General features: G+C 40.7%; 1 protein-coding gene across 1 annotated transcript in view; it reads left to right on the plus strand.

Annotated features, from left to right (window-relative positions):
• The first annotated feature begins 1,742 nt into the window (after positions 1–1,742).
• SLC7A8 (solute carrier family 7 member 8) overlaps positions 1,743–18,485 on the plus strand; it is a 48,381-nt gene continuing 31,638 nt past the window's right edge. The window contains exons 1-2 of the mRNA XM_088470004.1: positions 1,743–2,013; positions 4,161–4,361. Of these exons, the coding sequence (XP_088326130.1) occupies positions 4,211–4,361 (151 nt within the window). The 5' untranslated portion in view covers positions 1,743–2,013; positions 4,161–4,210. The remainder of the gene's footprint in view (positions 2,014–4,160; positions 4,362–18,485) is intronic.

Here is an 18,485-nt window from a genome sequence, read left to right on the forward strand (position 1 = left end):
TATTACCAAGTCTGCATATTTGTTGAAAAAATTATACTGCATCAGGTATAAATAGCTATTATTTACATAATTTGATAATCAACTATTTAGTAGCATTTTTGGAAAAAGTGTTATCTAGTTAATTGGTTAAATAAGCTGTGAGCCCTGCAATGGCAAGGACAAGCTACAGCCAGCAATGGTCATCACAAACTGCAGGGATTGATAAGAAGGGTGAAATCCTAAATCTGTTCAAAATTGCCATTTTTGCATGTACTGTAGTTCTCTTCCTCCTTTGATAAATATGCCCTAGGGATCTATTTATCAAGCTCCCTCTTAAATTAAGATTTTCTGCTCATTGCTTTCTACCTATCTCTCATTGTATTCTATCTATCTCATTCTACCATTGTTCATATAACTGATTTCTCCTGCGTTTTGCTTTTGGTCAATTGCCATGATTCAGAAAAGTGCCTTAATTATGTGGAAACAGCAGATTTACACATGATTTTGGCTTGATAAATAGATTTAGGGGTTTATGTGCCTTTGATAAATAGACCCCTAAGTGTGAATGTTTCGCTGTCTCTCCAGATTCCTAGCTTCTGTTTAGTACACAAACATTTACACTCTTGAGGCATTTTGTTTGTTAAAGAGCATACACAAACCCCAGAAGGATGGATAAACAAGATATAATCAGTTTTACATAGAATCATGTATTTCAGGCCTCTTGTCATTGTCTGATCTGTCCTCTATATCCCAAGGATATTGTAGTCATGGAAATATTTATCATCCACATTTGTCTTCTGTATGTGCACTTCTCTGGACTGTTTCATTTGTCATTGTCCAAAAATAGTTTACACTTAGTAGATGCATGTTAAACATATTTTACCAATTCACTGAGATGTGAACTATTTACTTGGTGAGAGACTAAAATAGTACCATGTCCAGAGCAGTGTACACAAATTGGACAATGGATTCTGTATGTCTCACAGCTATGATGTGCTTTGGAAGTAAAAGGAGAAAGAAACACGTCATGTTTCAAGAATTGTGACTGAAAGATAAAATCCTGGAAGCTGTATGGGTTCTGTAAAAAGCTTTATTCTTTGTGATATGTGATAGCTATTAATGGGCCAAGGAAAATATACATGGCTTCTTGGAGATGCCAAAAAGGATTCATAATCATTATTAAAAAAGCAAACAACCGGCCTAAACCAAGAGAGTAAAACAAAAGGCGGAACAATATCAGACCCACAAGTTCATATCCAGGAAAGCTGTGACCCCCAAATGCTCCCAGTATCCCGGAGATTTTGGTGCTCCCGTAGAGAAGTTCCTTCTTTTGTTTCACTGTTTTGTTTATTTCAGTTCTTTGAATTATTTTTGTCAGTTGAAGTTCTGTGATTTACAAGTCTCTGCAAGGAGGGAAGCTTTTGTTTCAGGGAAACACTAAGGATATATGTCTGTGACCATAGGGATTTTTTTTTATAGTGCCACCGAACCTTACTGTCCCTAAAGGGACATCAGCTTAGTGTGAGGCTTAACAGTGCCAGGTTTTCTCATGTGTGCAGAGGAGACCCTATGGCTGGAGACTGGCAGCAGCATGTCTCAGGGAGACAGCACAGGACAATTTGCTATTAGGGAAGTGGGGTAAATAAAGGATTCCCTACACATCTGGGTGAGGAAGCAGGACATGGATGTGTCTCAGCATCTGGGTTTTTGTCTGGCAGGTTTCGAGAGGGCGGAGCCTGCAGCGCACAAACAGTATAAGGCTGACGGGCAGCAGCAATAGGAGAGACAAACACTGCTGAGTGCATGGAGGAGAGAAGCTGCAGGTGTACACAGGAGGCGCTGCACAGACAGAGCGGCATCAACAGCAGGGAATAAATACATGGTAACCACCGACGCCAAGACACTGGCCCCGTACTAGATCCCATAGGATGACACAGCTCTGACACATCACCGACGAAGACCAGTGATCCGGTCGCAGGCACCCTAATCCGGGAGAGATGCAGTGGGCGCCCTGAGACAAGCGGCTAGGATCTGGTGAGTACGGGTCAGATCGGATTACCCGATGGCTGTTTCGTTTAAATGCCGAGGTCGCCCTGTGGTATTCCCGTAGCGAGTAATGTGTTGGGAACCAGGCTGGTGCCTACCTGTGCCCGGAGCACACTCAGAGTGGGTAACATTGCTGTGTATTTACACCCCATATACAGTATGTGAGAGTGGCAGGAATGGGATTCCAGTAGGTGGAACAGGCAGATTGTAACAATTGCTAAAAGCACCGAGTCTGGGTGCACTCCGCTGGATGTGATAGTATATAGCATGTATGTCATATTGTGATGTGCCAATATAAATGTAATACAAGGTGCCTGATAAATGATGAAGGTAGACTCTGCTGTTATATTCATATTGTACTCGTTACACGTCTAAATCTATAACTTCAATTAACTACATATAACTATAATTAGTAAGTGATTGCCACGATGCTCTCTCAAATTGAGTGATACTGTATTGTATATACAGAGAGCAAATTGCTTTATTGGCTGATGAAAATACCTCATTCCAATTATTATTTTATTTAATGACATTTAAATAAGCTGGTAAAATATAGGGCAGGATGCATCAAGCATCACATTTTGGATGTGATGCATCTCACCAGTGATCACATGCATACTGTCATTTAGTAATGCTGTATGCATGATGATTTAAGCAAAGGACTGCTCTCCTGATAAGAGCTGTCCTTTGTGGTGTGGGGTCTTCCGGGTTTATGATCCAGGAGTCCCTCTGTGCATGCAAGGTTGTCAGCCAGCATATGCGCAAGACGCTGGGGATCTTGGGAGGGATCCTATTGGATCCTATTTAGGGAAAACTCTGAAAAGCGGCCCATAGGCTTCTATTAGGCAACGCCATCTTCAGATGGCATTGCCTATTGGGACCAAGCTCCGGAAAGTTCTGCTTTCTGGAGCTTGGTGCGTACGGGAAATGCGGTCAAACCTACAGAAACACCATTTTTGGAGGTTTGACTGCATTTTTCAGCAAAGTACATCCCTTCCATAGATCTTCTGTAGATTTTCACAGATATATGACATGGATCCAACAACTTCTTAATAATTCTCTCATAAAAGCTCTACTGACAAGTAGGGATGTGCAGGCTCGGATAGGTTCGAGTTTGCACGTGGAGTTCGGATTTTTCCCTCCAAAAAAACGGAACTCAGAACGAGGCAAAACGTCATCTTACATGGACGAACATCATCATTCCTGGTCTTTTGTCCAGGAATGATGATGTTCGTCCATGTAAGATGACGTTTTGCCTCGTTCTGAGTTCCGTTTTTTTGGAGGGAAAAATCCGAACTCCACGTGCAAACTCGAACCTATCCGAGCCTGCACATCCCTACTGACAAGTAAGAAATGACAACTAGCATACTAAACCATCCTACAAAGTTAGACACTACTATAAGACTTGTTTATGATTTAGAGGTATTTTCAATTAGCAATGGATTTTGCCAGATTTAAAAGGGTAATAATATTTAAGGCAAAATAAGCCTGATTATGCATTTACTATTATTGCCCTCTTAAATATGACAGGCAAAATCTGCAAAAACTACTTAAACTTTAATCAAATATTTGTCATCTCATTCCAGTAAATCCTGAATCTCTCCCCCGTCCTCTTCCCTACAGACTTTTTGACTGTTTTGCAGAACAATAGTTAAGTGTATACTCACTAGTTACCTTATAGTGTTTCCATTGTGCAGAGAATCGGACAGTCAGCTTCAGTGAGGATAGTCAGGATAGCACTAGGTGAGATGTACCTGCTGGGGAAAAGTCACACATTACAGATCAATAATACAGAAAAATGTAACTTAATATTTTATTGTGTTTTTAATCATTTACATGTGTATCCTATATTTTGTAGGATACACACTCTTTTTTTTAATGTAGTGTACAGTAAAATATATTCTGAAAATATTGCACTTACAGTAACTCACTGAAATCTCACTGTCATTAGGACCTCATGTACCAAAGTCCATGTTGATCCCTCATGGTGAGGGTCGATACATGAATTACAGGTTTGTGGCAAGATAATGATTGTAACATATATATGATAATGAAGCCCATATTGCAGTTTCCATGCCAGGCAATATAAATACATTTATTACTTGGTTTTATTCATGCCATCTTCCCTCGCACAGGTCTGGTGGATAAGAAACTCTTTGTTTCTGACAACCAGTAGTCAAGAAAGATGGCGGAGGGTGCCCGACTGCGAACCAGTGCTGAAAAGATCCCCGAAGAACAAACCCAGGATTCTGGCTCTGGTTCAAGTGCTGGAGGAGCGGGTGGGGTGGCTCTGAAGAAGGAGATTGGGCTAGTGAGCGCCTGTGGCATTATAGTGGGTGAGTCAGACACTGTGCTATATCAGTGGTGTCCTTCTACAATTGTACTATCAATATACTTTTTAAATAAAATGTTTTATGGTTTAAAATTAAGTTTTAGCATGTAGTCTCCTTGCTGATGTAAGCACGGCATAAAGCTGGACACATGTGAAGGATCAAATTGCACATATGCAATTGTTTATACACCATGCCATATGACAAGATCACAAAATATATCTGGATGCACACACTCCCTTATTACTTCACATATGAGCTAGATTCCATTGGATTTTGATACATTTAGAAAGGAAAACACATGTTATAATGCTTTACAGTTTGGATAAAAACAACTGCCCAATTCTGCATGTGTCGCTGGCTTTATACTACAGTTTCCCCACTAACATCTACAGGTTTTATTTCGTAGATTTATGTACCAATTGTTGCCCACACCTCTTTGCTCATTTGTGCAGTTCTTTTGTTCTTGTTATTTATGTAATATATTTGTATCCATGTATAATATGTTATAACTTTTATAAAAATTTTTATAGTAATGCAATCTAATGCTTGACACACATTGCAATGGTGAAGGTGGTATCTGAAAGTCTTCCCAGTATTGATATGTGTATCCCAAAAACAAGTGATACCTGAACCTGACAACATTGCTATAATTATTAAGTATCTTATTTAATGTGGTAGGAAGATGACCACTATTGCCCTGTGTAATTATATTAGGTATGTACAAGCAAGCTCTGAGTGATCAGACCACTCAGCCAGGCAGGATTTTGTCCAATTTAGCCACCTGTATGAATTGCCAAATTTGGCTCTTAGGCTGAGCAGCAGGATCCTGACATGTGCGGCCAACATAAAAGGAGCAGTCCTTAGCGATCAGAGGGCAATCAATGGTTGGTGCTACAAGCTGGCATTTTTTTTACACATGCTTGTTTCCATTAGTGTCTGGAAACTGCAACATTGCTGTATTTTGTTACTTTAAATAAAAAAAGTTTAAACAGTTTTAGAGCAAAGATAGACTTATGGAGCATACACACGGTGATTTAAAAACTCGTTCCATCGTTCATATCTGAAGGAAAATCTGACACATCTGACATATCTGTCTGATGAACAATTTGAATGATGCGCGTTCCCGATGGTCAAATAACGATATCTGACATCCGATGTGTTTGCAGTCAGACGTGGACGATTCCATTCATTTTAATGCAGTCAAAAATCATTCAAATTGTTCAAATCTTTGGTAAAATCGTTCATATGACGAATCTGACAGATCTGACAAATCTGACCATGTGTATGCTCCATAATGCAGGGCTGGCTAACCTGTGGCTTTCCAGCTGTTGTGAAACTATAAGGCCCAGTATGCTTTACAAGCTAATCAGTAGGAGGGTGTGCTGGGACTTGTAGTGTCACAACAGCTGGAGAGCCACAGGTTGGCCAGGCCGGGGCTAATGGGTCTGTAAGTACATCTATATATTTTTAGTTATTGCTTATGCTTTTAGAACAAATTTACATTTGTATATTAGGGATTAACTTGTCATAGGGTTTGGTATAATTACTATGTACAGTTGCAGGCCAAAATGAACAAATCTATTTTCACTGACAAACACTGTGGAGCCTTTGTTTAGAGTCAGCATTAGTACACAGACTGATCTATTTCTCAATGTAATCAATTCATTGTTTTCTATTTTACACTTCATCAGCTAGGCCTGTAATCTCCAGTATCAAGAAATGTTTGAAACTGTGTGTACAATAGATATCCTGTAATCTGCGACTCCCCTCCCAAACAAGGCAACAGCGCTGAGCTCCTTTATCTTTACTGAAATGGGGAGGGATTGTGATTCAAATGACAAAAAAACAGCTGCCAGGCTGACCACAGTCTATAGTACAATGGCTGGCCAAGAGCAGAGGGGCATAGCAAAATGTATGTGCTGTAAATACCTGTTTACTATCCAGTTTCACAGACAAAGTACCTCTTTTAATACATGTGTAGGAGTTTTCTCCTGCATTCATGAAGCTGTTTGTTTGGGTACAAATATAGGGCAAGGATGTCATTTTCTGGCTTTGTTGGTCTAATCTACTGTACCTTTAACAGACCGCTGTTATTAGGAGTGCAAGGCATTAACTCAATATTGCATCTTTGCATTTATAGGCATTAGCAAGAATTTATTTAATAAGGGTGATCTTAGTGGAATATGTCAGGTTCACTGAAAAAATTCTTAAAATCATCATCCTATTCTGTTGTAATTAAAGTATAAATTCATTATCCATTGAACAATGGCCCTCATTCAGAGCCGCACGCTATTTGCGGTCGTTCGTTTAAAATCAAGGGGTGGCTATGTAAATGATCCGTACGCACATTGCAGTGTGTTCACACCTCTAAGTCTGAACGAACGAGCAAAACATACGCTCGTTTATTTGTTAAAAACGCCCCCTGGCCGCACGCATCCTACGTCATGTCCGCTATTTATTAGATTAATCGAGTACATCGACCAGCGTATGAACTGCTCGCTATTCTTGTGGTTGGTGTTTGCTACCACAAATTTGCGTGCAGTTCTGGCTATAAAATAACCCAGTAACGTGGTCAATGACGCTGCTGTTTTAAATATACACACCCATAAAACGCCCGTTTTGACCTTTAAGCACGCCTGCGTTCGGATCTCCACTCCCCATTTTCAAGCACCTTCCCCTGTTACCACCCACATACGCCTCATTCTGTCACTCAAAATAGCAGGCACTCGCTATATAGCGTACAAAGGATTTTCGGCCGCACTGACTGGTTCGCGCATGCGTACTAAAAAGCGTACGCATGCGCAGATGTGCAAACATCGCTCGGAACGAGCGTACTGCCGCTAACGAGCGGCTCTGAATGAGGGCCAATGACCTGATTTATTCGATTTTGTAGCCCTAAATTTGTAACTGAGTTTAAACATTTCTCTTTGGTTTAGTAGTAATCTGCTACAGTATCTATACTCTACAATGGATACCGCCACATTAGCACAGTTTACAAACTAAGGGGGCGATTCAGACCTGGTCGCAAGCGGGTGTCCACTAGCTAGCCGCCGATGTTTAAGTACTGCGCATGCGTAAAGTACTCAATGCGCGTGCGTAAGCCTATCACAGCGGTCAGGAAGTGATCGCTCGTAGCACACCAAAGGCCTGCAAGCTTGAGTGACATTGGATGCCGTTAAGGGATGTTGACGGGGGAGTGGTTGTGTGAACGCAGGCGTGTCAGAGCGTCTGAAAGCCGTTTCATAGGCGTCCATAATTAACACGTATCATCAGCATTCACCTCACAGGGTTGGATTAAAGCAGCACTCGCAGTGCTTGCAGTAGCCTCAGGTCTACCTTAGCAGTGCGAATGGGTCCGATGGTGCACGATGGTACTGATGTTCCCCTTATGTAGCGGCATCTCACTGTTCACTCGAAGAGGGAAGTGGGTGGATGGAGCGGATGGGCGCCTGCATATTTGTCCAGTGAGTGCCTATGCGATTGCATATTTGCATGCACATGCTACGTCACGCACCATGCGATCGCTTGTTAGCGAGCAACTCTGAATCACCCCCTAAGTGTTTTATATAACAATTTGAACTTGATTTGAGAAGACACTTGTGCATTGTGTAATATTCACCCAAAGTTATAATGAATATGAATATGCTACTCTTTTGGGATTCTCTATGTGAAACACCCATCCCACTTCAGTCTTGTCTATTCCTTATCAGTGGGTGCAGATGGAGGTAAGAAGGGAAGGAAGTCACTTGTGGCTGGTCACTTGACTTCAAATTTTAGGAAATGGTCATTTCATATTGCTGACTTTGCACCTATGATTAGCTGAGCAGACAGCAAGCACTGCTGCCACGTGAACAGCACAACCTGGAATAGTGATGTACATAGGTCATTTTGTGATTGTTGTCACTAAACCCTTGTACAGTAATGCAGATATGAGTCACTGTACATAGTACTCACCAATATAAAAAGGGATCACCAATATAAAAAGGGACCTATTTAGAGTTATGAGCAAATCTGCATCTGGACAAACCATGTTGCGATGTAGGACTGCAAATGCAGTTTGTTTGTTTTTTTGCATGAAAGGAAACCGTTGTCTGCTTTTACATTAAGTACACAAAGGAACTGGTTCTGAGTCGCATGGAAATCGCAATGCACACGATCTCGCGATTCCAGCATACTGCTTATGTGCCGAATCAGGCATCCGCTCATTGACGGAGATCGCTGGCGCATTCAGATTGATCCGTCTGTCTACAGATAACACCGTCTGTCTACAGATAACACTGTCTGAAATTGGGCATTTTTAGGTGGCAACCATGCGATTGCACGGAACCCTTATGCCTCTTGGCAGTGTCGTGGTAGTGTCGCCTGACTTCCATGCTCATTCACAGCATGCGGATGGAGATAGGAAGTCTGTTTCAGCTGGATCTTTTATGCCCAGCATGGGGCAGGTGTAAGTCCTGAAACTAATGATGACGGCTGCTGATGTCAGAACAGTGGGCGACATAGGCTTCCACATGCAGACCATTACTCTACAAAGGAGCATTCTTAGCTTACCGTAATGTAGTAAGCAGACATCCGCAGCCAGGCGGAAAAGTGGCCGCGGATGTGTCTGACCCAGATGAATCCCAAATACTGCAATAATTCTGTAAGGTGCAGACTCTGAATGCACTCATAACAAAGGGGAGATGTATCACACTTTCTAGAAAGAAAACATGGAGACGTTGCCCATAGCAACCAATCAGCATCTATCAGTTTATAGACCGTAGCAGATAAATGATAGCTAGGAGCTGATTGGTTGCTGTGGGCAACTTCAGCACTTTATCTCTTTATAAGGTTTGATCCATCTCCCCCTAAATGAGGCCTACAGTGTACAGCAGGTATTCTATATAGCAAAGTCACCTGTGTGGTATTGTTCTATAAAAGGGCTCAGTGTACAGAATGTAGCTGCTGTACTAACAAGACAGTATTTATGTGACAGCATTCAGACATTCCACTTGTTTCAATTAACAGTTATGCTAGAAGGGATTGTATTGACTGCAGCAGAACTAGGATGGATGAATAGACCAAAGCTGGTTTATAGCACACTAACATTATTGGATGAATCAATGCATAATAAGTCCCATATTCATATCTGTCACATATAATAAATCAATACTGACTATTTGTATAAAAGCTGCGGTGCCTCAGTTAGGGTACTTACCCCATTTTAAAATACATTTTATACTTGCTTTAATATATACGTAAAACAGGTCATCAGTTCTGAAACTGTAACTCATTAATCTTAGTGTTATTAAATTAATTTTATATATAGACTATACTCATTTGTGTTGCTTTCTTTTGCAAGAGTGATCTCCAAAACCTGCTTATTCCATTTATGTATAATTCCCTATGTCAAGGCACAGGAAAAGCTAAAAACACTAGTGAAAACAAGTGCAAATGCAAATCAAACATGTGTAAATTGTTTGCACTTGGAAGTGTTTTTACTAGTGGTACAACAAAAAGTGTCTTAAAAGCCGGTGGGTATTCAATTTATCCATAGTCATAGGGGTTCTATAATCCCATTTACTCCTAGCATATTCTGCAGCATTGTACATTATTTACAGGGATATATGTAGTGAAAGAAGGGAAGAGATTTGTGATCACCAGCGCTTACAATCTAAAGGAGATGTGGGAATTGGTAAACAAAAGGATATAATTAAAGGTGTCTTTCACTTACTGGCTTATACCTGCCATCTCGGAACATTTACTAAATAACTTTTTCTAGCCTCTTTCTGTATTTTATTTTCAGCCATTAGTTGATATAACATAACTGTGTGTATATCATTGCCGTGGAGTGGAGCTGTGTCATCTCCTCGGTCAGTGATTCCCAGCCATTGTGTGTTTATGTGACACAGTAACAGGCCGTATGTGTCACAAGACATTTGTGTTATAGCAGAGGTGCACTTTTCTAATTTCACCCTACACAATAATGATGACAAGTGTACACTTTTAAATGACATTCAAAACAGTAAGACAATTATAAGCCACAGCTTGCTTTTCTTGTGAGTACACTCTTTTGTTTATGATTACAATTCTCTCTGAATACAGTATTTTAACATTGATGTGGTAACTACAAATTAGTCATTCTAAGGCATCTTGGCAGACATAGCACAACATATTAAAGGGAAAGTAACGAAAATGAACAATGCTGCCTGCTTATATAGAGTCATAGCAAGGAAAAAGCTATGTACTTAGTAAAAACTACAGGTGGCCGTGTACATATCCAGGTGGTAAAGGTTTCCCTGGTTCTTCTGCTCTGTGTTATAACACAGGCTGTTATTGGAGTAATTGGGATTTTGAAATGTGAATGTAATATGTTTAAAGTGATTTTATGTAACTCTAGTATGCATTACATGACTAACGTGTGTGCCTTGTGAGAATTAAGACAAATAATATTAGCACTTAGGGGTATATTCTCTAAGTGGCTGCTTTTCAAAGCCGCTGATTGTCGTCAGCTCTGTCCGAGAGATTTTAAGGGGCAAAATATTCAATGCAAAACACTGGGGTTTTGCATTTGATATGATTGCCTTTTAAATATCACGGTTAGTACTGCTGACATGTTGTGCTTAATAAATATACCTATTAGTGTGAAAAGCATTATTCCTGTTGTTTTTGTACTGGTGTTTTTAATGCTTGTGAAAATGCATATGGAATGTAATTGCCTTTGATATAGATTTGTTACTAGCAATATAGAGACCACTGTAGGTTTCCTAATGCATTTACAGCATTCCAAAAACACTATAACAGCACAAGTAAAATGGCACTTGCTATGGTAACACTAGAAACACGGCTTTGCAGTGCCATACTTGCTTTCATGCATTTTACACGCGTGGAAAAAAAAATGAGAGGACACTAGTTCTCAGGAAGGTCTGAATGAGGACAGAAATAAAGCCTCATCTGGTCAATCTATAGCTATCCTCACATCCACAACACTCCTCTTTTGAGACCCTCTGTTGCTATTTTATGGTCTCCCATTTACCACAACACCCACATTTATGTCTCTTTTCATGCTGCAAAATCACGCTGAGTCTGACAAAAACACTTTTTAGCATTTTTCATTCATTCTCTATCTCCCTTCCCCCTTGTCTCCACACACGTCTTCCCATCCCCTATATCTGCCACAGACTGTAGCATCCTTTCTGTCCCACTCTCCTCTTTACTCTGAATAATAGATGAGAGCGTGACGTGATTTCTATTTATAGAGACCAGTGACGCTGGCAGTTGTAGGTGACGGGGACAAAATGTTAGGAAATGTTGCCCGTGGGTGTTATCTTGTAACTCACAGCTCCTGTAGTAATGTTAGTATGTTGGCACCTACACATCCTGAGATTATAAATCAGTATACAGTTCAGGGGCTCTTTATGACTGAGCATCCTGTGTACACCCAGAGGAGCTTGTCAGTACTAGTATAATGATGCCATCAAACAAGGCACTGCCTTATGTATAAAGATTAGTAGAAATGATTTATGGAATATTGTGTGTAGTCCTACAGGAGAGGAATATATTACACTGGCTGTCTAGTTTTATTAGACAGTTGGTTATATATTATGAAATGCAATAGTTATATAAAATTTACCAGTGTAGTGGAATTGAATTTTAGGGATTTATCGGATAAGTTTTCTTTAAAAAAAAAAAGTGTTTGTTTTGCCACTGCGCATGCGTGAAGGTACATTACCGCGGTCGTACGTTGCAAGTCTTTAGTCACAGTGTGATTGACAGGCAAGGAGTGTTTGGGAGTGGCAAGGGGAGTGTCAGCTGAAAACGCAGGCGTGTCTAGACCATTTCAGGGGCGTGTCACATCCTGCATCTGCGATCACTTATGCAGTTACGGTGGCCATTCTGAGTGACCATATGCTTACTCAAGTATGCCTGATCCGAATTGCCTGATCCGCATCCAATGCTGCCTATGTGTACACTGCTGCAGACAGCTGCGATGGCTCAGGTGGGTGTCTCAGTACAAGTCCTAGCCGCTGCTGAATTAGCATATTTTCGCATATCCACAGCTATGAAAATTGCAGCTGCGGGAGCATTAACGTGCAACTCTGAATCAGGCCCATTGCGCTATATGTGTGCCTAAAAAACCAGACTCACACAAGCTCACCTCCCCTTCCTACTCCCAGGAAGTAATTAGAGGAGATACTAGTTAGTATCATAGAATTGTTCCAATTTATACTCTTATAAACCTTTCTCTGCACTTAGTCAAAATATACAGCCAGCATGCAGGAGATTTCTCAATATTAAGGCACTAATCTGCTCAGGAAGCTATCCCAGAATCTCAAAAATAGATGCTATTGTTAATACACTTTTACATTGAGCAACTGATGCAAACTGCCTTCGTTTTCATGAGCAATGTCAGGTCTCCTCAAAATTAAACCTTAAAAATATAGTACAAGCTGAAGGTTTTTTTGCGGGTGGGAAATGACACCACTCTATCTCATTACAATAATCACTCTCAGCAAAACAGGAATCTGGTTTCTTCATTGCGCTGCAGATCAAGGTGCTGCAACACGCCTATTAGGTATTGTACTAAGAGTGCCCTCACCTTTATCATCTTGCCAAGAATACAGGAGTTTGTCCAAAGCTGCTTTTGTACCACATATTGGACAATTTGCTCTTTCCTTTATGGCTTCCAAAGCCACTGTGAGTAAGACTCCCCACCATATTAAGGACTAAGCAGTAATCTTTTCAAAGGCTTAACCAACCTGATTTTGCCTTTTAAATTATTGCAGCTTTAAAAATATGGACAGACTTAATAGAGCTTACATAAGTACCTCCGGGGATAAATATCTTAGAGAAGCTGCTGCTTCTTGACATATTCAAGTCCGAAACTTAAAACAGCAGTGAAACCTGGCCATTTTAAATTTTGGATTTAAAAACGCATAAAATAGTTTATGTGCAGCTTCTTGCAAAATAAATAGTTGGTCATGTAATGGATAAACTTGATTGTGTTGTCTAATGCAGGGGTTCCCAAACGTGGTCCTCAAGACACCCTAACAGTCCAGATGTTAAGGATATCCATGCTTGTGCATAGATGGTATAATCAAACTGAGGTACTAATCAGTTGCGGATTTTACTTAGGGGCTGCGGGACTGCAGCCCCCCCCCCCCAGTAAAACCCACCACCCGCAGGCACTGCCTAGGCTAGCAACAGTGCTAGTGACTTCTCATTGGAAGCACTACCCTGCTGATCACAGTCAGACAGGCAGTCCCAGGGGGAGGTGTATTCTCCCCAAGGGACTGCCAGTCCGGAGTGCAGTAGCAGAGAGAGGGCTTCCGATGGGAAGCCACTCTCCTGCTATAATGGCATCCCTATCTGACTCATAGTGGTTGCAGCTAATGCAGCCCTTAAAATTCAGACTGTCTGCTAACCTAGCAGCAGGTCTGGGCTTAAGCCATGCCCCCTAATTTAGGCCACACCCCAGGACTGCCGAATTTAAGCCCAGCTTCCGGGTGAATTCGCCCGTCAATCACCGGGATGGCAAGGGAGGAGAGGGAGGATGTGCAATGCAGACGCCCCGGCCAGACAGGTAGTGAGCCGCAGCTGGTACTAATTAAGTCATCTGTGCTTAAGTATGGATATCCTGAAAACCTGGACTGTTAGGGTGCCTTGAGATATGCATTTGAGGAACCACTGGTCTAATGATTCATATCAGTTCTCCCCAAACTCTGTGCTCAAAGCCACCAGTACAGGTTTGAAGGATATCCATACTTGATCACAGATGCTTAGAATGAAAAAAAGCAATCAATTAATTAATCATGTTTTTAATTCTTCAGACCTATACTGTTAGGGGCTTTGAGGACTAGGTTTGGGAAACACTGCTTAATATGACCACGTGGCAGGTGGAATTCTGTCAGTCTTCATTCTTGGCAGGAAGAATACACTTTATAGATGGATTGAGAACAAAGGTTAACAAAAGAGCAATGTCAAGCAAATCTAGAGTACAAATCCTAATACTGAGGGCAAAGTTAGCTGTTGTAATTCTTAACTCAATCAGTGCTGATGAAGTGTGAACAATACTATAGGGCCTATTTATCAGTCAATATTTGCAGGATATCAGCTGTTGTCAGGGACTACCTGCAAATATTAACGATCCTCCATATGTACCATGGAGGCCTCGATCGCAGCATATATCCGTGATGCATGTGCAGTGTTCGCCGAGGACCTGAACCAGGAAACAGTGTGATGGCGTAAAGCTATCACACAGCTTCCAGCTCTATGCTGGGACAGGCCCAGAGACAGTTTCCCGACAAGGGCAGAAAGGTAAAGGCCCCCATACATCAGCAATTGATTGCAGCAATTCTGCAATTTGCAATCGATTGTGTATAAAAATCTTTCGCTTTTTCAATCGATTGCAGATTGCAGAACTGCCACAATCAATTGAAAAAGGGAAAGATTTTTATACACAATCGATTGCACATTGCAGAATTGCTGCAATCAATTGCTGATGTATGGGGGCCTTTAGTTTGGCAGAGAATATTAATTTTCACATTGCAAATTTACGCAAAAAATATTTATCACATCTGCTAAAAATGCAGTTTGTAAAAATATACCCCTATGAAATCTATAATTAAGGACTTTGAGACACTAGAATAATTTACTCCATAGTAGATTGGATGGGTCCCGCTGTTGATGCAATAACATAAAGGCATATATTTAGGACAAAAAGTCCTATGACTGGTGAAAATGGGTGTCATTGCAGGCAATAGAGCTTCACCCTATAAGTTACGCTGTGTTTTGCCAGAGATAAGCTTCCTCTAAGGGGTCTCAGGTATAGCTGCCTGGAGCAGCAAGGCCTAACTTGCCGTTTCCCTGTACCATTCTCAGGATAATGGCCTTTACTCCATTTTGCAAGATAAAAAAAAAACAACTTTTTTTTATTTTCAATGATCAGCACTTTTTGGTGTTCCGTACTATAGACAGACAGTAATTAGTTAGAAAATGTCTAGATAGAAACCAGATGTTAGACAGTTAATAGTTAGACAAGGATAAAAGTTCGAGTCAGACACACTAAAGTTAGACATGTAAAAAGATCGACAGGGTCAAAAGTTCGACATGAAAAAGATCGACACAAAAATGGTAGACACATTTTTTTATTATTTTTTTTAGGTTTAGGGTTAGGCACTTACTGGAGGGTTAGGGTCAGGCACTTACCCCCACGGTTAGGGTTAGGCAATTACCCAGACAGTTAGGGTTAGGCACAAGGAGGGAGGGTTAGGGTGAAGATTACGGCTAATAAAAAAACCAAAAATAATTGTCGACCATTTTTTTGTGTCGACCATTTTTATGTTGAACTTTTGACCCTGTCGACCTTTTGTACCTGTCGAACTTTTTACATGTCTAACTTTAACGTGTCTGACTTTTGTTTGTGTCTAACTTTTTTCCCTGTCTAACTATTGACTGTCTAACATCTGGGGCCAAATGTAATAGGATGAGAGTTTAGAAAAGTGAGAGTTTCTGACACTTTTTAAACTTTGCCAATGTAATAGATTCCAAAAACAAAGTAACAGAGTGAACTTGCATGTTTTTTTAGACTTAAAAAACTCTCACGATTTAAAATCTCATTCAGATGTTTTCCCATTTTGAAGATAATACTCAACCAATGTGAGAGTTTACTGCTAAACTCTCACATTTTCTAAACTCTCACCCTATTACATTTGGCCCCTGGTGTCTATCTAGACAGTGTCTAACTAATTACTGTCTATCTCTTATACCACACCCGTACTTTTGTATTAAAATAATAAAGCATAATTTGATTATTTTCCTGCAATGGCAATAACAGAACAAGTATTGTGGAGGTACAGATGTGTCCTCATACATCTAGACTCCTTGCGCACTAAACAGCCCTTCTAGTAGCGCCGAGCATCTTTTTGTGCAATTTTGTTTTTTCACATTCATATGCATCTTATTCGCACAGCGTTGCAAATAGTTAGCACAAGCAGCTTCTGCTGATTAAAATGATATGCAGCCTATATTCTGTGTGTGACTGCGGGTGTATCTGCATGCGAAACGCTACGTTACAGTGTTACAGCTGCTGACACTGTAACGTAGCCTTTCGTATGCAGATATACCCGCAGTCACACACAGAATATAGGCTGCATATCATTTTAATCAGCAGAAGCTGCTTGTGCTAACTATTTGCAACGCTGCGCGAATAAGATGCATATGAATGTGAAAAATACGCTCAGCGCTACTGAGTCACACGGAGCTCCCACGTTATGTGTAACGTGACTTGTAGTGCACGGAGGATAGATGTATGTGAACACATCTGTACATGTATGAATGGGGAAACTATGCCTGGCAAACCCATTGAATCTTGTCATCAGGGGCTAGGTTACTACACGCGGTAGCAGTGCTACTACCTGCTGTATCCCGGGACTTTTTAGGGGACATATTCTCAGCAGCTATAAGTCTTTTCAAGCCTATATTAAATATACTCTTTACTTTGTGTGGATGTTTAAAATATCAGTGTATCACAGCATGAGGAATGAAATGTTTACCTTATCTTTGTAATCAGTACATTTTATTAAAGTGTTATCAGCTCTGCTTACTTTTTCCACTGATAATGCCTAGCAAAGTTATTGCTTTTCCTCAGTAATCAAAAACATTCTCTAAGAAGGAGGGTGGCAGGGCGATGTACCAAAGCTCTCTGCAATAAGAATTGTGCCCATTCTGTCCATGCACCATACATAGTGCCAGACAATATACCCTGTTCTATTTGTTACATATGTGTATTTTTTGTAGCAATGCCCAGTTAGGGACTAAGCCAGTGGTTTCCAAACTTTCTTAAATGACGGCGCCCTAGAGTATCAGCCCTAAAGTTTCTAATTAAGAAATTCTGCAAAAAATGTGGAAATGAAGTAAATTGTGCTATATGCAGTCCTTAGGCTCAGTTATGTGGTGGTGGACAGGGTTGTAATTCTGTTTTTGCCCATACTTTATGATTAGCAGCCACCAGCTCTGGTTTTCCTTTCCCCATCACATGGACCATAAATAATTTGATCTGGTCCTGGACCTCCAACCCGTGGCACCCCTGCAAGTACCCCAAGACACCTCAGGGTGCCATTGCACACAGTTTGGGAACCACTGGGCTAAGCAATGTATTCTGGTCTTTTACTACCCATGGGAATAACCATTGGTGCTGCATACTTTTGCAAATAGAGCAGACTGTCTGTACGATCGCCTTAAGATTCCTGTATTAGTGCATTGTTTCGCCCCTCTTACTACTTGGAAGATGAGCTTTAGATTGCTCCCATCACTCTTCGGCACAGTGTTTTCCCCTCCACAAAAAGCAGCATTTATAAACCTATTACTAAGTATATCCAATACTTTACACAACTCTTCAATATGTGCTCTGCTCAGTATAGTTATGTGCATGTAGACATAGGTATGTGCATGTAGACGTGCTCAGGTGGGTACATTCAGTCTCATGATATGTAAAACTGCGAGTTAATTCTTATCACAAGACTGTCTGGGCTTAGATCCTATAACATTCTGAACCTGTAATAGGATTCCGTGGTCTCACAAGGGAGTAAGAAATCCTTTTCATTTTTCTAGGATTTTCCTATTAAACTGCCAACGTAACCTCTGTATATAATTTAGAACTTTTAAGTTAGCAAATCATATGTCAAATTAGTTTTAAAAAGTAATTACCCTGAGATTATTTTACTTCAAAGTGACCTTTTACTCTGATTGTTACAGTTGTCTCATTATAGCAGCCAAGATCCTGAAAAGCACAAAATTTCCATTGAGATTGTTTGTTTACTCCAATGTGATCTATAATGAAGGTGCCAGGATACAAGTGATGTAAATATTGTGTGTGTTTCTAGTTGGGGTCATGTTAACAGATTGTGCTATCCCAGGCATAGAAGGCAACTTTTCTAAAATGATTGTCTGTGCTCACATTATCTCATTTCAGTGTAGCTACATTGGCATGATTCGTAGCAGGGACTGACTGTACTAACAGCACCCACAGAAATGGCTGCTCTGATCCCGGCTATAGTGAATAAATGTGCTCTGTTACTGGGACCACACCCTGCAGTATTATCATACTGCAGTGTCTGTCAACCCTGCACCAAGTCTATGACTGGTTAA

The sequence above is a fragment of the Taudactylus pleione genome, unplaced genomic scaffold (assembly GCF_031769625.1).
Source record: "Taudactylus pleione unplaced genomic scaffold, aTauple2 ptg000095l, whole genome shotgun sequence".
Taxonomy (NCBI): Eukaryota; Metazoa; Chordata; class Amphibia; order Anura; family Myobatrachidae; genus Taudactylus; species Taudactylus pleione.